The 21820-nt window shown below is 41.5% G+C and overlaps 1 long non-coding RNA gene and 6 gene segments (V, D, J or C); 1 reads left to right on the top strand and 6 right to left on the bottom strand.

The window, feature by feature from the left end:
* Positions 1–813: 813 nt before the first annotated feature.
* Positions 814–2691, bottom strand: LOC118233507. The segment is given in 2 exon segments: positions 814–2394; positions 2563–2691. Coding segments are annotated over 2 exon segments (384 nt in total).
* Positions 2692–2778: 87 nt separating this feature from the next.
* Positions 2779–7297, bottom strand: LOC118233549. 2 transcript variants are annotated; one of them, XR_004766535.1, is made up of 3 exons: positions 7209–7297; positions 6565–7024; positions 2779–4002 (listed from the first exon to the last, which is right to left on the bottom strand). It is a non-coding gene; the product is annotated as an uncharacterized LOC118233549 (long non-coding RNA). The 2 variants fall into 2 exon arrangements; XR_004766534.1 differs by lacking the exon at positions 2779–4002 and having other exon boundaries at positions 4983–7024.
* A 1665-nt stretch (positions 7298–8962) lies between these two features.
* Positions 8963–11623, top strand: LOC118234202. The segment is given in 3 exon segments: positions 8963–9029; positions 9660–9737; positions 11035–11623. Coding segments are annotated over 3 exon segments (465 nt in total).
* A 2306-nt stretch (positions 11624–13929) lies between these two features.
* On the bottom strand, positions 13930–14460 carry LOC118233528. The segment is given in 2 exon segments: positions 13930–14237; positions 14406–14460. Coding segments are annotated over 2 exon segments (360 nt in total).
* A 1377-nt stretch (positions 14461–15837) lies between these two features.
* LOC118233514 lies at positions 15838–16416 on the bottom strand. The segment is given in 2 exon segments: positions 15838–16189; positions 16361–16416. Coding segments are annotated over 2 exon segments (378 nt in total).
* Positions 16417–18029: 1613 nt separating this feature from the next.
* Positions 18030–18608, bottom strand: LOC118234201. The segment is given in 2 exon segments: positions 18030–18370; positions 18538–18608. Coding segments are annotated over 2 exon segments (393 nt in total).
* A 2117-nt stretch (positions 18609–20725) lies between these two features.
* On the bottom strand, positions 20726–21379 carry LOC118233510. The segment is given in 2 exon segments: positions 20726–21149; positions 21320–21379. Coding segments are annotated over 2 exon segments (378 nt in total).
* Between the last annotated feature and the right edge of the window lie 441 nt (positions 21380–21820).

The raw sequence follows: 21820 nt of genomic DNA, 5'->3' as shown, positions 1-21820 counted from the left end.
AGATCAGTGCCTGCCCCCTCAGCACCTGCAGTAGGTCCCAGCTGCAGCAGTGCAGTCTCTGTGCAGTCTGACTGAGGGAGGTTTTTGTATGGCTCTGTATCACTGTGTGAACACCCAGCTACTACAGTTATACAGATATAATGAGCACTCTGACAGTAATAATCTCCTGCATCTTCAGCGTGGACTCCAGTGATTTTCAGTGTAAACTGAGTCCCAGATCAAGTCCCACTGAAACGATCAGGAATCCCAGTATGGCGAGTTGTGGCAAGATAAATCAGAAGTTTAGGAGCCTGACCAGGTTTCTGCAGGTACCAGTGGAGCTTGGGACCAGAGTCACCATCGGACCTGAGGAAGTCCACACTCTGACTGGCTGTACAGCTGATAGAGACAGTGTCTCCCAGCTGAACAGACCGTACTGCTGGAGACTGAGTCAGAACTATATCTGCAATTGATTCTGAAATACAAAAAATTGGAATGTATGTCAATGCACATTAATCAAAGCAAACAAATATTGGTAATTAACAAGCAATATTCTGGTCATTTTGACAACAATGGCAACTCTTGTAAAAACATTTATGTTTTCAAAATTATGCAATGTAAATGTGAACAACAATCAAAATCCCAAGTTACAATGGATCTGTCGTTCTCACCTTGTACAAGGAGTCCCAGCATCACCAGCAGTAGAAAGACTGACATCATCATAATACTGCCTGTGTCAGTGTCTGTGAAAGGACAGTCTGGGCAGTCACTGATCAGTACTGGGGATCTTAAAGTGTGTGGAGCAGTGAGGCAGGACAGGTATGCAAAGCCCCTTCCTCTATACAAACCCTGTCACACACAGTTAGAGGAGCTCTGATGTGTGAACAGCAGTGGGTCTGTAGAGGGCTGGGACTTGTGCTCTATTCACTATTTTTTGCCCAGTAAAACAAAATGTGAACTTTACTCTTTATGATATTGTATTGTATGATTAAAGATGTGTGACTGAGAAAGACTGGCTGAACATGAGGTATGATTGTTAAATATGTGTTTAATATATTCATATCTTATGGGCTTTGATGGCAGGTTCATTACAAGAGTTCAGAAAGTCAGGACATCAGTCAGGTACAGGGAACTATTCATTTACAGTATATCCATATGGATTTAATGAAAAGTGAAATACTGTATTATTGTGAATTTGAATGTTTCCTGATTTCACTCAGAAGACCTCATTTCTCTATATTTAATGCAGTTGTATTTAGACAACGAGAAAAAAAGATTTATCCCCTTTTTTTAGTCCTAAACTGTAATTCCTTCTTCAGTTCTGGAGCGCACAGATTCTCATGCTCTCCCCCATGTGCTGCCAGTAGCCTATAATATTCATTTTGCTCTCAGCCAGCTGAGCAGCACAGCCACTGAATCTGGGAGCTCACACTGTGCAGCTGGCACAGATAGACTGCAGGCAAACAGTCAACCAGAGGAATCACTCTGTCCTCAGTGAGAAAGGGACAACTGAGCTGAATGAGTCCCTCCCTCCCTCCTGTGGTGACCTCACAGATAATGACATATTCCCTTCTACACAGCGGCTCACAGGATTGGTCAGCAGTGCCTATCAGACTGTAGTTTGTGCTCTTTTATTATGGTGTTAGAGGATCAGATCAGAAGCAGCAGTGGAGCTCTGATTGGTCAGGGTGTGTAACAGCAGCTTGTGTGATGTGTGCTGGGAGAGCTCTGGACTGAGTGACTCCACTGTGCTGGACTGCCTGCTGTTCACTGCTACAGGGTTCTGTGACATCTTGTGTTAAACTAGTTTAAAAAAGAATTCAAAATGCAAAGTCATTGGAAATTCATCCAAATTACATTCCTAAATAAAGGCTAGAATGCACTGAAATTAAAATGTAGTATGATCTTTTTGAAAAGCGAATCTGAATGATTTCATAATAATCCACTGTAGATCAATGTTTTCAAGCAAAGCCTCTCAATGTCTCCGGTCAGTGCCTCCCCCTCAGCACCTGCAGTAGGTCCCAGCTGCAGCAGTGCAGTCTCTGTGCAGTCTGACTGAGGGAGGTTTTTGTACGGCTCTGTATCACTGTGTGAATATATCTTTACTGTTGATGTAGTGAAAACTCTGACAGTAATAATCTCCTGCATCATCAGCCTGGACTCCAGTGATTTTCAGTGTAAACTGAGTAGCAGATCCACTCCCACTGAAACGATCAGGAATCCCAGTCTGGCGACTTGTGGCATAATAAATCAGAAGTTTAGGAGCCTGACCAGGTTTCTGCTGGTACCAGCTGAGGTAGTGGTAGGAGCCAATTGTAACACTCTGACTGGTTGTACAGCTGATAGAGACAGTGTCTCCCAGCTGAACAGACTGAGCTGCTGGAGACTGAGTCAGAACTATATCTGCCATTGATTCTGAAAAACAAAGCAGGGAAATGGATGACAATCACAATAATATTGACAAACAACATGCAATATTCTGGTGAATTTGATGATAAAATAAGTTCATTTTTTAAAAGAAGTATAAAAGAAAATGTGAACCAAAACTAAAATTCCAATTTAAAATCGATTTGTCTTTCTCACCCTGTATAAGGAGTCCCAGCATCACCAGCAGTAGAAAGTTTGACATCGCCATAACGCTGCCTGTGTCAGTGTCTGTGAAAGGACGGGACAGTCACTGATCAGTACTGGGGGTCTTAAAGTGTGTGGAGCAGTGAGGCAGGCCAGGTATGCAAAGCCCCTTCCTCTATACAAATCCTGTCACACACAGTTAGAGGAGCTCTGATGTGTGAACAGCAGTGGGTCTATAGAGGGCTGGGACTGCACTACTCACTGTTGTTTTTACACAGTCAAACACTGAAATGTCGATATTATTGTTTCTGACATTGTTCTGTATGCTTTGATGGCAGGTTCATTACAAGAGTTTGGAAAGTCAATAACATCCATCAGGTTACAGGGAATTATTCATTTTCAGAATATCCATATATAACTAATGAAAAGTGAAACACTGTAAATTGTCAATGTTCCCTATTTTCACGCAAAAGACCTTCTTTCTCTGTATTTAGTGCATTTGTATTTTTACAACAACCAATGAAGATGCTTTCTTTTTCAATATTCAAACAACAGCACTAACCTTGAAGTACGTATTCTACATTTTAAATAAAGATTTATTTTCATTTTTGTCCCAAACAGTAATTCCTCCATGAAATCTGGAGAGCACAGAAAATCCTGCTCTTCCCCATGTGCAGCCAGCAGCCTCTAATTTTCATTTTGCTCTCAGCCAGCTGAGCAGCACAGCCACTGAATCTGGGAGCTCACATTGTGCAGCTGGTACAGGCAGACTGCAGGCACACAGTCAACCAGAGGAATCACTTTGTCCTCAGTGAGAAAGGGACAACTGAGCTGAATGAATCCCTCCCTCCTACGGTGACCTCACAGATAATGATGTGTTCCCTTCTACACAGCGGCTCACAGGATTGGTCAGCAGTGCCTATCAGACTGTAGTTTGTGCTCTTTTATTATGGTGTTAGAGGATCAGATCAGAAGCAGCAGTGGAGCTCTGATTGGTCAGGGTGTGTAACAGCAGCCTGTGTGATGTGTGCTGGGAGAGCTCTGGACTGAGTGACTCCACTGTGCTGGACTGCCTGCTGTTCACTGCTACAGAATTCTGTGACATCTTGTGTTAAACTCTTTTACAATGAATTCAAAATGCATAATCATTGGAAATTCATCGAAATTACATTCCTAAATAAAGGCTAGGATGCATTGAAATTAAAATGTAGTGTAATCTTTTTGAAAAGTGAATCTGAATGATTTCATAATAATCCACTGTAGCTCAATGTTTTCATGCAAAGCCCCTCAATATCTCGGGTGAGTGGCTCCCCCCTCAGCACCTGCAGTAGGTCCCAGCTGCAGCAGTGCAGTCTCTGTGCAGTCTGACTGAGGCAGGTTTTTGTACGGCTCTGTATCACTGTGTTGGCAAGCTGTTCTGATCCTGAGTCAGAACTATATCTGCCATTGATTCTGAAAAACAAAACATTGAAATGGATGTCAATACACATTACTATTCAAACAATTTGTTGAAATCTGTTTATTTGGACTAGTCTATCATGTCAACTTTTGTGAAAAGAAAACAATGATAATGTGATCTATGACCAATATCTGAAGTTAATGTGGATCCATCATTCTCACCCTGTACAAGGAGTCCCAGTGTCACCAGCAGTAAAACGTTTGACATCATCATAATGCTGCCTGGGTCAGTGTCTGTGAAAGGACTGGACAGTCACTGATCTTAAAGTGTGTGGAGCAGTGAGGCAGGACAGGCATGCAAAGCCCCTTCCTCTATACAAATCCTGTCACACACAGTTAGAGGAGCTCTGATGTGTGAACAGCAGTGGGTCTGTAGAGAGCTGGGACAGGTGCGCTATTCACTTCTTTTTTTCCCAGTACAAATGTCAACAATCAAATGTCAACGTCACTGTTTCTGAGACTGTATCGTACACTTATAGATATGTGACTGTTAAAGACTAGCTGAATATGAGGTATGAATGTTAAATATGTGTTTAATATATTCACATGTTGTATGCTCTGATGACAGGTTCATTACAAGTGTTCAGAAAGTCAAGGACATCAGTAAGGTACAGGGAATTATTCATTTACAATCTATGCTATTTTATCCAGACAACATATCTATTGCGTGCATTAAGTGAATTATTTCTGAAATTAGATTGCACTTTCATAGATAAATAATTGGTCACGGGTGACAGCATATTGACTTATATTCCATTAAATTTGTATTTCATTCATTTCTGTGTTGTTTGTTCTGATATACATTTCAGTTTCAGAAATAAGAAATTTAGTGAAATCATGCATGCACAGGAAATGATTCAAATGATGTATATCCTTGTGAAAAGAATGTGAACTAAAACTGTGTTCGAGTGAGCATTTCCTTTTGTCATTATGACCTGGTCCTTCCTTCATATAGCACTGTAGTTTTCAGATGATTATAAAGAGATTCTTTGTGTTATCAGCGGGAATACTATGCTAACTGTAGAAGGGAAATCTCTACTTCACTCTCTACTGCTATGTTCTCCAGTGCAGCAGTGGAACGTGCATTATTGTTCCATCAATGATTTATTTTTCTTTCTTTTAAAAAAATCTGAAATCATATTTATTGAGTCATGCCTTCCATCTTCCATGCTCATTTTATCAACGTCCTCCATCACTTTGTGATAACACAGAAAAACTACATCTCCCATAATGCACATTCTTTCAGCAACCACTTTTTTTCCCCCATTGCAGATCACTCTGTTACATGTAGGGGGGGCACTGTACATCCTGTTCAGCATATATAGACAGACTACTCCATTGTGGGGCTGCTTCAAACTGCACCGGTTAGGTCTACGTTATACCAGCCTGCGGGGGTTTTCAGAAAGCAGGATTACTGAATAGCCGTCCTGAGTAAACCCCGGAACAGCTCTTTTTATTTCAGTCCATGTGCCATGTTTTGGAAGGTTCCGGGTTTTACTCAGTGCACTTACCCCGCAAACTCAGTAATCCTGCTTTATGAAACAGGGCCTTGTAGTTTCCCTCATTATACTGCAGTGCTTTTATATCAGGAGCAAAACAGCACTCTCTGTCTCTACCCTGTGGTCACACATTGTAATGGCAGCTTGTGCCATGCACAGAAGCTCAACCCAAAGTGGTGTCACCTACAGCCATAGAATGCTGATTATTTGAAAAGTTAGAAGAGAGCACAGGGTTAGTCCAAAATTACTTATTCATATTTGGCCAAAATTAAACTTAAATTAGTCTTCAGTAAGCATGAAAATTCCTCCTATTGCAAATCATTGCGATACTTAAAAACAATGCTTTTGATCACACCTACATCCATGCAAATGAATGTTCGAGATTTCCTATGATGTATCAGTTTTTTCACAACCAAGGGTGAAAGTGAAGTCAGTGCTGAAGATGGAGCTGAATTTGGAGTTTGGGAAAGAGCAGGAGGAACACTGCTGGGGGTGTGAGAGCCACTCTCATCACTGAATGCTCTGTAGCCGGTAGCTCATTGGAATTCGGTATTAATTTCCAAAGATGCTGTTCAACTACAGGACATGAATTATCCTAGAATGTTCCTGGGTCTCATCATCGAAATTAAGGGAACATTGACCAATGTCCAAAAAATCTGTTTAGATCCTTAATTATAATATACCCTTGGACAAACCTCAAATATGTCAAAAAAAAAAACATTACATTCAAGATATTTCACTTGTGTGTATTGAGCCCCACCTCTGGTCCAGTAAATGTAATTGAATTGCATTTCACCATTTCTGTCTATTGTTAAATCTGTGCATATTTTCCTTGTGTTTACAAAGTGCAGGTAGGGTCCTCCTTCCTATTTCTGTTTCAGAAAAAATTAAACAAATTGATTCTGACCACTTCCAGTATCTCAAGAGTATACCATCAATGAAGTGTTTATGCTTTTAAAATTAAAATAGATCTTACAATGAAAGTTTTGTATGTGCTCACATTAACATTTAGAGAAACTATTAAAAATGAGAATATGAGAGTTATAATTGCACAAACCAGCTCAGAATTTGAGGAGAGTCCCTCATTGTTCCAGGTCAGTGCCTCCCCCCTCAGCACCTGCAGTAGGTCCCAGCTGCAGCAGTGCAGTCTCTGTGCAGTCTGACTGAGGGAGGTTTTTGTACGGCTCTGTATCACTGTGTGAACACATAGCTACTACTGATATAATGAACACTCTGACAGTAATAATCTCCTGCATCTTCAGCCTGGACTCCAGTGATTTTCAGTGTGAACTGAGTCCCAGATCCACTCCCACTGAAACGATCAGGAATCCCAGACTGGCGAGTTGTGGCAAGATAAATCAGAAGTTTAGGAGCCTGACCAGGTTTCTGCAGGTACCAGCTGAGAAGGTTGTTGAGGTAAACGCTCTGACTGGCTGTACAGCTGATAGAGACAGTGACTCCCAGCTGAACAGACTGAGCTGCTGGATCCTGAGTCAGAACTATATCTGCCATTGATCCTGAAAAAGATCAAAATGGAAATGGATGTCAGTGCAGATAAATATTTTCAATTTATGCACAATTCTTTTGTGAATGTGACTACACAAAATGCCAATTGTTGTAAAAACATTTGTGTTGTGAAAAAGTAAACAAAGAAGAAGAACACTTTAAAATCTCAAGGTAAAATGGATCTGTCTTTCTCACCTTGTAGAAGGAGTCCCAGCATCACCAGCAGTAAAATGTTTGACATCATCATATTGCTGCCTGTGTCAGTGTCTGTGAAAGGACTGGACAGTCACTGATCAGTTCAGGGGGCCTTAAAGTGTGTGGAGCAGTGAGGCAGGACAGGTATGCAAAGCCCCTTCCTCTATACAAATCCTGTCACACACAGTTAGAGGAGCTCTGATGTGTGAACAGCAGTGGGTCTATAGAGGGCTGGGACACCTGCTGTTTTTACCCTGTTAAATGTTTAAATGTCAATATTACTATTTTTGGCTTTGTAATTTCTGATTTTATAAGCATAAGTAGTGAAGGCAGGCATGCTGAATATGGCTTATAATTATGTAAAATATGTGTTGAATGAATTCACGTTGCATGTTATTATTGTACTTTCTTTATGGGAGTTTGGAAAGTCAAGGACATCAGTTAGGTGCAGGGAATTATTCAGTTAAAGTATATCCATCTAAAATTTATGAGAAGTGAAATACAATATTATTTTTAATATTCCCTGATCTCATTCAGAAGACCTTCTTTCTTCTTTGAATTTAATGCAATTGCATTTTGGAATACTAGCAATGAAAATGCTTGTGTTTAAATATGGGAAAAACTGACTTAACCTTACAAAAATGCATTCCATGTTTTAAAGAAAGATTCATCCTCATTTATCTCATAAACTGTAATTAATCCATCAGTACAAGAGAGCTCAGATAATCCTGCGCTTCCCTGTGTGCAGCCTGCAGCCTCTAATTTTCATTTTGCTCTCAGCTAGCTGAGCAGCGCAGTCACTGAATCTGGGAGCTCACATTGTGCAGCTGGTACAGGCAGACTGCAGGCACACAGTCAACCAGAGGAATCACTTTGTCCTCAGTGAGAAAGGGACAACTGAGCTGAATGAATCCCTCCCTCCTACGGTGACCATACAGATAATGATGTGTTCCCTTCTACACAGCGGCTCACAGGATTGGTCAGCAGTGCCTATCAGACTGTAGTTTGTGCTCTTTTATTATGGTGTTAGAGGATCTGATCAGAAGCAGCAGTGGAGCTCTGATTGGTCAGGGTGTGTAACAGCAGCCTGTGTGATGTGTGCTGGGAGAGCTCTGGACTGAGTGACTCCACTGTGCTGGACTGCCTGCTGTTCACTGCTGCTGGGTTCTGTGACACCCAGTGTTAAAATCATTAAATATTAATTATTTTAGAAATGTGATATTTCATGTCAGAACACTACTTCGGAACAACACACGTCTATTGGCCAGGGTGAGATTATAAAGCAAAGTAATTGGAAATTATTCAACATTGTATTCCTCCCCACCGCCAGATAAAAGGTCCACTGCCCAGAGCCTGGGGACTTCACTCTGGGACTGCTTCACTAGTGCTGTGTGATCGTCCCCACAGATGCTGACCCAAGCCTGTGTCTCCCAGCTGAGCACACACAGAGTCAAGGAATACACAGAGGTCTTATTGTTTACTTTAACGGATTGGGATCTGTCAGTGACACAACATTGAGACTTCCACTTTTATATCAGTCTTATTATCCCCGGAGTACAAACGGCACTGATCAAGACGAAACTCTAAATGAAGTTAAAGTGGCCATTGTATCAAGAATATTTTCTGTTTAAGTTGTGTTAAAAATGAGGTCTGAGTAAGACTAAGAAAAGCACAAATTATAAAAGGTTGAATGAATTCCTGTGTGGCTATCCATGGAACTGAATTCCTCTGGGATTCGACGATAGCAGGAAACTATGACGCTTTCCAAAGAGGAGGTGAACAGCGCTCCTCTGCTCATCTCGCGCTACTACACCTGTCACCGTCACATCATTTTTCATTTCACCTGAATCGAAGAACATTTGTTACTGAATGTGTTTTGAAACATATTTAATATTGATGACTCGGACACCATAACGACTTTCGTTGATAAGCTTTCATAACATCATCTTCATTGTCGTTCCACGATTCTCCAGCAGGGGACTTCCTAAGGCTACACATGTCTGACGGATCAACAGTGTGCACAACAGGCAGGTTTTTGTACAGCCAGTTAATCAGACTGAATCACTGTGGTGGACTTTTGGTGGACTTTGGACCAAACTGGAAGTCGGCAGTAAGTGGCTATACAAACAAGGCTTTTCAACATTTTCCGCAGAAATATTAGAAGATTCTATCTGTTTTAATACATTCATTTTACATTACGTTTCTGCGGGTTGTTTGCATTTTACATTCCACATTCTATTTTCTACCGGCTGAATCAGTCGTTGAGCTAGAAATAAAATAAAAGATATGCATGTGAAAAGCTCAAAAGAGTACTATACATTTGCGTCGGATACATACAAATCCAAGTACATGCAACAATTTTTTTGCAAGCGAATCGTTGATACATTTGAAAAGCTGCGTGAAGTCGTAAAGAATGGAAAAGCCAACGGTCGGCTGTGTCTCTAGAGTGAGAGGTTTTTGTACGGCGCGTGAATGAGTCTGTATCACTGTGGTACACTTTTGGTGGCGGCACAAAACTGTCAGTTGGACGTAAGTAATTATCTTCCACATCCTTCACCTGTCGATGTTTTTGCGTTCTTTTTTTAATATGCTGCAATTTTCCGACGTTCGATGTCGTGAATCAAAATTGTAATTCTGGAGATGCGTGAATGAAAAACAGAAATGTTAGTCAGATTGTCAAATGATGTCAAATACTTTTTATTCTAGCCCATATTGACTTCAGGCAGTTTGTCTTTATCGTAGGCCTATTGATGTTTAGATGACCGTACTGCAATAACTTTCTATTTTGCGCTCGAGGTGAACTAAATTAAATTGCATTGGCTCCCTTGCCGTCGGCAGGATCACTCTGTAGGAGAATGTCGTTTTGCAGACCGTGCCATAAATTACAATCTCTTTCTCAGAAATGTGGAATAAAATAGTGTTGTCCACCTAACACTAAATATAAAAAATTAAAATGATTTAATCAGAGTTATTTATTTTTCACACTTTAAAATGAAATTGGATCATAGCCTACTTCATACACCTTGTCGTTTGTGTTGGTTATGAAATCCGATCGTTTTATTCATTCAGATTTAGTTTATTTTAATGTTTATTTGCGATCGCATTATTATATAAAAATTGTTGTTACATTACAGACTTATGTTCTTATGTTCTGATGTCATAACATTCTCTAGTCTACGGTATATTATGTTTATATTTTAGATTTTTTTTAAAAAGCGAGGAATTTCCAATGCAATGAAAATATTTACCAAATGGGTCATTCTTTTGAAAACTTAATGTAAAAGTTCTATGAAAATTGTATCTTGCTGCCGGAGTGCGCGTTCAGTTCATACACGTGAAGGAACACAACGGGAACCTCGTGGTTCATTCTGTAGGTTTTCAGCGTGAATATCATTATGTATCCATTCTTTTGCAAGACGTTCTGCGTATTGTAGTGGGTCTATGGTAGGCTCCTGAAATAAGCTGCAAAAGTGGAGTAAATTGAAAGTACTGCACTAGAAGCAGTTCTGGTTGTGATGAAGAATTTTATCATTGTTAAGTACTACCGTCACGATCTGATAATTATGGAATGCATGCAGACAGAACCTTTAATAATGCCAATGTACTTTATATTGTAGAATATGAAGCAAATGGGAATAAAGTCTATTCAGACATTCCAAATTAGTTGTAAGTGATAACTTCTGTATGACATTTCACGTCTCAGTCTCATTTTAAGGACAGAATGATTGACACATGGGGGTGGGGTTGGGGGGGGGGGGGGGGGGGGGGGTGGGGGGGCGTGGGGGTGTCCACTGTCTGACCTCACTGTCTCTGCCGTGTCTCCCAGGTGACACAGTTCCCGCCCTCACAGTCCTGCCCCCCTCCAGTGTGGAGGTGAAGCAGGGGAAAGCCACACTGGTGTGTCTGGCCAACAAGGGCTTCCCGTCAGACTGGACTCTGCGCTGGAAAGTGGACGGTACCAGTAGGAGCTCGGGCGTGGCCGGGAGCGCCGGGGTCCTGGGGAAGGACGGCCTGTACAGCTGGAGCAGCTCCCTGACTCTCAGTGCGGACGACTGGATGAAGGCGGGGTCACTGACCTGTGAGGCCACAAAGGGCTCCCAGGCTGCCCCCCCTCAGACACTGAGGAGAGCTGACTGTGCTGAGTAGGGCGGGTGCAGGCCCAGCTCACACACTCTGATCACACTGTGTTTACCCTGCTCTGCTCTCAGCCTCTCTGCTCCTTACTGCTGCACACTGAGCTGGGCCTGTGTGTGAATCCTTCCTCCAGCCTGAGCTGTCACTGCTAATGTCTCACATGTGCTCTGCTTGTGTCCTCAACAAATATGCATACCTGCCTTCTTATTTGTGTTTGTGTGATTTTGGCAATAGCTGTTAGATAAAAGTCATTGAAATAATAAAGATTCTTTGAAAAGTTATTGTTTGACTGGCTGTTATTATAAAAAATAGACTTTCTGCTAGTGATGTTTTTGTGCAATATCTGTAGTGATTCCAGCAAGAGGTCAACCCTCACTCTGATAAAATCACAATTACATTCTTGCCACTGAAAATAGTTTTGCAATAATCCTAAGAATTCAAATAAGATAATAAAAATACAACTTTAAAAATGTGTTAATTGGAAATGAATATATATCATTTATTGAGTCAGTGGTTTAATTCTAAATAGGTTTTCATTCCTGTCTGTATAGTATATTTGACACAAATGTATTGAGAAATCACTAAGAAATATTACATGAGTTTTCTTTTCATGGAAAATACAATTATAATTAATTACAAAATTACTATATACCAACTCAAAGGAGACAGAGACCAGATGGAGGTGATGAGAGGTTGTGTGTGAAATAACTGATCTGGAATCAGTTAAGGAGGGGCAGTCCCAGCTCTGGAGGCCTGCTGAGAGGAGCAGTGATGTGTGAGCGCGCTCAGTGCAGTTCTGTGCAGCAGGATGTGTGCTCTGCTCACACTAACCCCCTGGGGACGGCCCAGACACCTGGCCACAGTGCTGCTCTATTCCCAGATTGAGTCAGTCCCACTGAGGGACAGCAGAACCAGCCTGCCCCGCCCTGCATACGCAAATCTGAGTTTCACCCCCACAGCTTGCAGTTTCTCAGCCCAAAATACCCCACCACTGAGACAGCTGTTTGAGCTTGAGAAGGTAGAGGGCTCATTTTCATAGTTAGCTAAGAATAGATTAGAGATTTCACATGTGAGGAAACATGCACCCTTACTTATCTGTGCTGAAAAATAATGTGATACTTAAATTTAAAGTTTAAGTATCACAATATAAGAAAACTTAAAATGTCTATAATCATAAATACTGTGAAATCTAAAAATTCAATTGTGCATTCAAGTGAGAAAATATTTTTTAAATGAAGATTAGCAGCCAAGAAATAATTATGCTTTCATTTTAAATGCAACAATGAATGCATGTAAAGAAGAATGCATTCTCGATTCATAAATATTCAGAAAACAACATATTCAAAAATTTGATGATTACAATTTCTATTTGTATTTCACATTCTCCAAAGATTGTCCAAAAAATTGTATTTTCTCCATTTTAAAATTTTCAGTGGCTTCAATGAATGTTTTAGTCATTTAAATGTTTCCTTGTGATTTCATGGACTGAAAAATTTAATTGTATATGTTGCACTTCTCGAATGGAGAAAAATAGGTCCCCATAACTGTTAGGTTACAGGTTAAAACATTATTTTGGAGTCAAATAATTGAAATAATATTAAATTAGTCCTGTTCCATGTAGCACCAGGTAAGAGTGCACCCATTTCTTCTCCACTCAGATACTTCTGCTGTTTGGTGCATCAGAGGGGTCTCTTACAGTTGGTGACCTTGACACTTGACGGGTATCTGAGGGGTTTTCTTACACTTTTATATATTCCATCCTTCAAATTTCCAGATACACAATGCTGCATTTATTCAGCAAACACAAACAGGTTTTGATAATACTAACCCTGTACTGACCCCATGCCTGAAATATAATGGATGCCTGTGCAATTGAATGCATTAAGCTCAAGGGATATCAATTCAAAATGAATGCATTGATATCTTTTGAGTTTAAAATGATCAAATTTAATAATATGGGAGCTTGTTATGGAATTCTGTCCATGCTGTATCATGCTACGTTGTGGTTAAATTGAATAACTAATAACAAAATTTGAAACTTAAAATAATATGATGATCGTGTCAATCAAAGAAATACTGTCGCAGAAAATAATAAATTCTGCGATTCAGTGCATCGTGGCTGAGATGTCACCAGGATACCATCTGAACAGAAACACCTTTAATTACATAAGCTCTGATGTATGTATTCAACTCAAAATACCCTTCAGACAGCAGTTCATTTGAAATCCCACTCCTTCCTCCTCTAGGAGAAAGTACACATACTCTGCTTTTGGGTGGACTCAGTACACCCAGGTGATCATTGCTGCTTGTGAAATGATACTCTGTGTTCCCGGTGATGTAGTCGTACAGAAGTGTGTGTGGTTCAGCAGCAGCTCTGTTATAGGTTCTGTGTGACACAGAGCAGCTCCTCTTCAGTACAGAGAGGGGTGCATTCAGGACTGTGGCTCATTGTCGCTCCCTACAGCCCTGTTGTAAATACTGGTATTCCAGAACAGTGCCTCCCCGCTCAGCACCTGCAGTAGGTCCCAGCTGCAGCAGTGCAGTCTCTGTGCAGTCTGACTGAGGGAGGTTTTTGTACAGCTCTGTATCACTGTGTGAGCGGGTAGCTGTTGTACTGCTGACAGTAATAATCTCCTGCATCTTCAGCCTGGACTCCAGCGATTTTCAGTGTAAACTGAGTCCCAGATCCACTCCCACTGAAACGATCAGGAATCCCAGACTGGCGATTTGTGGCAGCATAAATCAGAAGTTTAGGAGCCTGACCAGGTTTCTGCTGGTACCAGCTGAGCCAGCTGCCCACACTCTGACTGGTTGTACAGCTGATAGAAACAGTGTCTCCCAGCTGAACAGACTGAGCTGATGGAGACTGAGTCAGAATTATATCTGCCATTGATTCTGAAAAACAAAGCAGGTAAATGGATGACAATCACAATAATATTGACAAACAACATGCAATATTCTGGTGAATTTGATGATAAAACAAGGTCATTGTTTAAAAGAACTATCAAAGAAAATGTGAACCAAAACTGAAATTCCAATTTAAAATCGATTTGTCTTTCTCACCCTGTATAAGGAGTCCCAGCATCACCAGCAGTAGAAAGTTTGACATCATCATAATGCTGCCTGTGTCAGTGTCTGTGAAAGGACTGGACAGTCACTGATCTGTACTGGGGGTCTTAAAGTGTGTGGAGCAGTGAGGCAGGACAGGTATGCAAAGCCCCTTCCTCTATACAAATCCTGTCACACACAGTTAGAGGAGCTCTGATGTGTGAACAGCAGTGGTCTATGGAGAGCTGGGACACGTGCTCTATTCACTGCTGTTTTCCCCAGTCAAGCATTTGAAAGTCAATATTACTATTTTTGGCTTTGTAATGTATGATTTTGTAAGTATAACTGGTGAATACATGCAGGCTGAATATGGCTTATCATTCTCTAAAAAATGTGTTGAATAAATTCACATTGTGTGTTATAATTTTAGTTTCTTTATGGGAGATCAGACAGTAAAGGACATCAGTCAGACTCCGGAAATAATTCAAGTGCAGTCCATCTGTTTAGAATTTATGAAAAGTGAAAAACAAGATTATAATGAATATTCTCTGATTTCACTCAGAAAACATTCTTTTTTAAATTTAATGCAATTGAATTTTGACAACTAGCAATGAACATGCTTGTGCTTAAATATTGGAAAACTGACTTAACCTTGCAAAATTGTATTCCATGTTTTAAACAAAGGTTTATCGTAATTTTTTATCTAAACTGTAATTCCTCCATCAGTCCTGGAGGACACAGAAAATCCTGCTTTTTCCCATGTCCTGACAGCAGCCACTAATTTTCATTTTGCTCTCAGCCAGCTGAGCAGCGCAGCCACTGAATCTGGGAGCTCACACTGTGCAGCTGGTACAGGCAGACTGCAGGCAAACAGTCAACCAGAGGAATCACTTTGTCATCAGTGAGAAAGGGACAACTGAGCTGAATGAATCCCTCCCTCTTATGGTGACCATGCAGATAATGATGTGTTCCCTTCTACACAGCGGCTCACAGGATTGGTCAGCAGTGCCTATCAGGCTGTAGTTTGTGCTCTTTTATTATGGTGTTAGAGGATCAGATCAGAAGCAGCAGTGGAGCTCTGATTGGTCAGAGTGTGTAACAGCAGCCTGTGTGATGTGAGCTGGGAGAGCTCTGGACTGAGCGACTCCACTGTGCTAGACTGCCTGCTGTTCACTGCTGCTGGGTTCTGTGACATCTTGTGTTAAACTCTTTTACAATGAATTCAAAATGCAAAGTCATTGGAAATTTATCCAAATAAAGGCTAGGATGCACTGAAATTAAAATTTAGTGTAATCTTTTTGAATAGGGAATCTGAATGATTTTATAATAATCCACTGTAGCTCAATGTTTTCGAGCAAAGCCCCTCAGTGTCTCTGTTGAGTGCCTCCACCCTCAGCACCTGCAGTAGGTCCCAGCTGCAGCAGTGCTGTCTCTGTGCAGTCTGACTGAGGGAGGTTTTTGTACGGCTCTGTATCACTGTGTGAACAGCCAGCTACCACCGATCTGATGCAAACTCTGGCAGTAATAATCTCCTGCATCTTCAGCCTGGACTCCAGTGATTTTCAGTGTGAACTGAGTCCCAGATCCACTCCCACTGAAACGATCAGGAATCCCAGACTGGCGACTTGTGGCAAGATAAATCAAAAGTTTTGGAGCCTGACCAGGTTTCTGCAGGTACCAGTTGAGGTAGTTGCCACCATAAACACTTTGACTGACTGTACAGCTGATAGAGACAGTGTCTCCCTGCTGAACAGACTGAGCTGACGGAGACTGAGTCAGGACTATATCTGCCATCGATTCTGAAAAAGAATAAACGTTAGTTTGAACATAAATATTTCAATAAAGTTTTTATATAATTGTGAATTTGAATATAAAAACAGCAAAAGATTTTGTGAAAAATTACCAAACATTTTCTAAAATATGACCAAAACCCCCAAGTGATAAATTACAATGAAATAAGATTTTCTCACCCTGAGCAAATAGTCCCAGCACCACCAGCAGTAAAATGTTTGACATCATCATACTGCTGCCTGTGTCAGTGTCTGTGAAAGGACTGGACAGTCACTGATCAGTACTGGGGGTCTTAAAGTGTGTGGAGCAGTGAGGCAGGACAGGTATGCAAAGCCCCTTCCTCTATACAAATCCTGTCACACACAGTTAGAGGAGCTCTGATGTGTGAACAGCAGTGGGTCTATAGAGGGCTGGGACACATGCTTTGCTCACAGCTGCTTTTTATCCAGTTAAATACTCAAATGTCAATATTACTTTTTCTAGCATTATACTGTATAACTATATTATTTACTGTTGTGTGTTTTCATCAGACGACACAGTAGCACTCTGTCCTTCCTGTGGGTAAATAGTGAAAATAAAATGTATATAAATCCCTTTAAATAAAAGCTATGATTTTGAACAGTAACCGCCTTTGAATTATTTGTTTACAAAACAAAATCTTTGGAGTATAAAGAAAAAATATGTCTATGTCCCAAACATCATGGTGCTCACTGTGTATGGGAAATGTAGTAGAGGTAAAAATGAGGATAGTACAACGGTCTAAGTGGTTATAAGGCTGAAGTATGGGCTGCTGGGTAGCTCCCTCGGTAAGATTCCCGCATGCTGTACATTAGTGAGTGCCATTGTCTCAGACTGACTGTGGCCAGATATCCTGCTGGGTTGATGCACAACTAGCTCTTTGTCAGCCAATGGATTAATGGAAGGGATTCAGTCGATGGGGAGAGCAATGTTGCTTGAGTAAATCGCTGTTGGCCGTCCGGGCACCAGTGGCTTGTCCCCTGCGCATGCGTATGATTGGATCTCCTCCACCCCTTTTCTGTGTGTGCGCAGCTCTTGTGGCTGCAGTGTGAAACGAAGCAGCTGGGTGGTACTGTGTCATTTTGAGGAGAAATGTGAGAAGTCCTTACTCTCCTGAGCTGGAAGCAGGACCACACATGAGGGCATGCTTGGACGTAGTTTGCAAATTAGGCATACCAAATTTAGTGCAATTGGAGATTGGAGATGAATTTAAAATTGACTGCACAGCTAAGACATCAGTTTGATCCCATCTGAAAATAAATACCTTTAATGACACCAGTTATGATCCATCCATCCATCCACCCATTATCTATACCTGCTTATCCTGGGCAGGGTCGCGGGGGGGGGGGGGGGGGGGGGTCTGGGGCCTATCCCAGCATGCACTGGGTGACATGCAGGTAACCAGTTATCATCTATGTATTGAATACATAATCAAAATACCTTTCTGAAAGAAATTAATTTGAATATCCCTCTCATTGCACTTCTGGGAGAATGTTCACATACTCTGATATTGGGTGAACTCAGCCAAACCTGGTCATCATTGTTGCTTGTGAAATGATTCTATGTGTTTCCGGTGATGTAGTGGTACAGAAGTATGCGTGTTTCAGCATCAGCTCTGCTATGGGTTCTGTATGTCACACAGAGCAGCTCCTCTTCAGCACAGAGAGGTGTGCATTAAGGGCTGTAGCTCATTGTCGCCCCCTACAGCCCAGCTGTAAATACTGGTGTCCCAGATCAGTGACTCCCCCCTCAGCACCTGCAGTAGGTCCCAGCTGCAGCAGTGCAGTCTCTGTGCAGTCTGACTGAGGGAGGTTTTTGTACGGCTCTGTATCACTGTGTGAACACATAGCCACTGTGGTAACTCTGACAGTAATAATCTCCTGCATCTTCAGTCTGGACTCCAGTGATTTTCAGTGTAAACTGAGTCTCAGATCCACTCCCACTGAAACGATCAGGAATCCCAGTCTGGCGACTTGTGGCAAGATAAATCAGAAGTTTAGGAGCCTGACCAGGTTTCTGCAGGTACCAGTAGAGACAGGGACCGATGTCATCTTCGGAATTTATGCAGTCACCCACACTCTGACTAGCTGTACAGCTGATAGAGACAGTGTCTCCCTGCTGAACAGACCGAGCTGCTGGATCTTGAGTCAGCACTATATCTGCCATTGATCCTGAAAAACAAAACATGGAAATTGATGCCAGAGCACATTAATATTGTCCAACAATGCAATATTCTGGAAAATTTGTCAATAATGCCAATATTTATAAAAACAGTTGTGTTGTGAAAATGGTGAACTATATGCAAAATCCCAAGTTAAAATGCATCAATCTTTCTCACCTTGTACAAAAAGTCCCAACATCACCAGCAGTAGAACGACTGACATTGTCATAATGCTGCCTGTGTCAGTGTCTGTGAAAGGACTGGATAGTCACTGATCAGTACTGGGGGTCTTAAAGAGTGTGCAGCAGTGAGGCAGGACAGGTATGCAAAGCCCCTTCCTCTATACAAATCCTGTCACGCACAGTTAGAGGAGCTCTGATGTGTGAACAGCAGTGGGTTTATAGAGGGCTGGGACACATACACTATTCACTGCTATTTTCATCCAGACAGCATATTTATAGTATGCATTTAGGGAATTAATTCTGAAATTAGATTGCACTTTTATAGATCCATGACTGGTCACGGGTGACAGCATTTTGACTAATATGCCAGAAAATGTGTATTTAATAAATATCTGTGTTGTTTGTTCTGATAGACGTTTCAGTATCAGAAATAAAAAATTCCGTGACATCATGCATGCACAGGACATGATTCAAATGTTGTATATCCTTGTCAAACGAATATGTACTAAAACACTGTTACAGTGAGATTTTCCTCTTGTCATTATGAGCAGGTTCTTCCTCATATTTAACACTATAGTTTTCAGATGATTAGAATGAGATTCTTTGTGTTATCAGAGGGAATACTGTGCTAACTGTAGAAGGGAACGCTCTACTTCACTCTCTACTCCTATGATCTCCAGTGCAGCAGTGGAATGCCCATTATTGTTTTTCGCTGATTTTTTTTTCTTTCTTTTTTCTGTCTGAGATTATATTTATTGAGTCATGCCTTCCATCTTCCATGCCCATTTTATCAATGTCCTCCATCATTTTGTGAGAGCACAGAGAAACTGCATATCCCATGATGCACATTCTCCCAGGAACCACTTGTTTTTCCCCACTGCAGATCACTCACTTACATGAACAGCGGGAGAGTATAAGATCCTGTTCAGCTTATATAGACAGACCACCCTGTTGTGTGGCTGCTTTAAACTGCATTGGTTAGGTCTAAATGTAATACCAGCCTGGGGTTTTTTTTCACAAAGCAGGGTTACTGAGTTCGCTGGATAACTGTGCTGAGTAAAACCCGGAACAGCTCTTTTTACTTCAGACCATGTTCCATATTTTGGATGGTTCTGGGTTTTACTCAGTGCACTTATCCAGCTAACTCAGTAATCCTGCTTTATGAAACAGGACCCTGTAGTTTCCTCTCCCTCATTATACTGTAGTGCTTTTCTATCAGCAGCAAAACAGCACTCTCTGTCACCACACTGTGGTCACACATTGTAATGGCAGCTTGTTTAATGCATAGAAGTTCAACCCATAGTGGTGTCACCTACAGCCATAGAATGCTGATTACTATGCTGAACATTTGGAAGGGAGCACAGGATCAATCCTGCATTACTTATTCAAATTTGGCCAAAATTAAACTTAAATTAGCCTTCAGTAAACATGAAAATCCCTCCTATTGTAAATCACGGCGATACTTATGAACAATGCTTTTGCTCACACCTACTGTACATCCATGCAAATGATGAGTTGGATTTCCTGTGATGTATCAGTTTAATCACAACCAAGGGTGAAAGTGAAGACAGTGCAGAAGATGGAGCTGAATTTGGAGTTTGGGAAAGAGCAGGAGGAACACTGCTGGGGGATGTGAGAGCTACTCTCATCACTGAATGCCCTGTAGCCGGTAGCTCATTGGTATTCCGTATTAATTTCCAAAGATGCTGTGCAACTACAGGACATGAATTATCTTAGAATGTTTCTGGGTCTCATCATCAAAATTAAGGGAATATTGACCAATGTCCAAAAAATCTATTTCGATCCTTAATTATAATTTACCCCTGGAAAAACCTCAAATACGTACAAACTTTACATTCAAGAAATTTCACTTGTGTGTGTTGAGTCCCACCTCTGGTCCAGTAAACGTAATTGAATTGCAATTCACCACTCCAGTCTTTTGTTAAATCGATGCATCTTTTCCTTGTGTTTACAAAGTGCTGATATCTCAAGTGTATAAGTGCCAGTATCTCAAGTGTATTCATTCAGTGAAAGGTTTATGCTAATATAATTAAAACGGATCTTAAAAGGAAGGTTTTGGATGTGCTCACATTTGGAGAAATTGTATTATCTTTATATTAAAAAATGAGCGTTATTAATGCACAAAACAGCTCAGAATTTGAGCAGAGCCCTTCATTGTCACAGATCAATGCCTCCCCCCTCAGCACCTGCAGAAGGTCCCAGCTGCAGCAGTGCAGTCTCTGTGCAGTCTGACTGAGGGAGGTTTTTGTACGGCTCTGCATCACTGTGTGAACGGCCAGCTACTACCGATCTGATGTAAACTCTGACAGTAATAATCTCCTGCATCTTCAGCCTGGACTCCAGTGATTTTCAGTGTAAACTGAGTCCCAGATCCACTCCCACTGAAACGATCAGGAATCCCAGACTGGCGTGTTGTGGCAAGATAAATGAGAAGTTTAGGAGCCTGACCAGGTTTCTGCTGGTACCAGTAGAGGTTGTTGCCATTGTAAACGCTCTGACTGACTGTACAGCTGATAGAGACAGTGTCTCCCAGCTGAACAGACTGAGCTGACGGAGACTGAGTCAGGACTATATCTGCCATCGATTCTGAAAAAGAATAAACGTTAGTTTGAACATAAATATTTCAGTAATGTTTATATATAATTGTGAATTTGAATATAAAAACAGCAGATGATTTTGTGAAAAATTACCAAACATTTATTAAAATATGACCAAAACCCCAAGTGTTCAATTACAACGAAATGAGGTTTTCTCACCCTGAGCAAAGAGTCCCAGCATCACCAGCAGTAGAAAGACTGACATCATCATAATGCTGCCTGTGTCAGTGTCTATGATCACTGATCAGCACTGGGGGTCTTAAAGTGTGTGGAGCAGTGAGGCAGGACAGGTATGCAAAGCCCCTTCCTCTATACAAATCCTGTCACACACAGTTAGAGGAGCTCTGATGTGTGAACACCAGTGGGTCTGTAGAGAGCTGGGTTACGTGCACTATTCACTGATGTTTTTCCCCATTGTGATGCAGGGACTGGGTGCCCCGCCCAGCTGTGCTTGTTTTCTCTCTCTCACCTGTCACCTCTCCCAATTTCCAGTGTCTGCAGGATCATGACAATCGGTACTGCCAGAGGCCAGAGTTAATCAGCCCCAACAGAACCGCAGTAATTACACCAGTTCTTCAGTGATTGGGAGCAGGCTCTTCCAGGAGGGGCTCCAGCTGCAGCACTTAGAGCCCCCCCCCCCCCCCCCCCCCCCCACCTCCA

Source organism: Anguilla anguilla, chromosome 8 (genome assembly GCF_013347855.1).
Source record: "Anguilla anguilla isolate fAngAng1 chromosome 8, fAngAng1.pri, whole genome shotgun sequence".
Lineage (NCBI taxonomy): Eukaryota > Metazoa > Chordata > Actinopteri > Anguilliformes > Anguillidae > Anguilla > Anguilla anguilla.
This window is presented reverse-complemented; position numbering and strand designations above follow the sequence as displayed.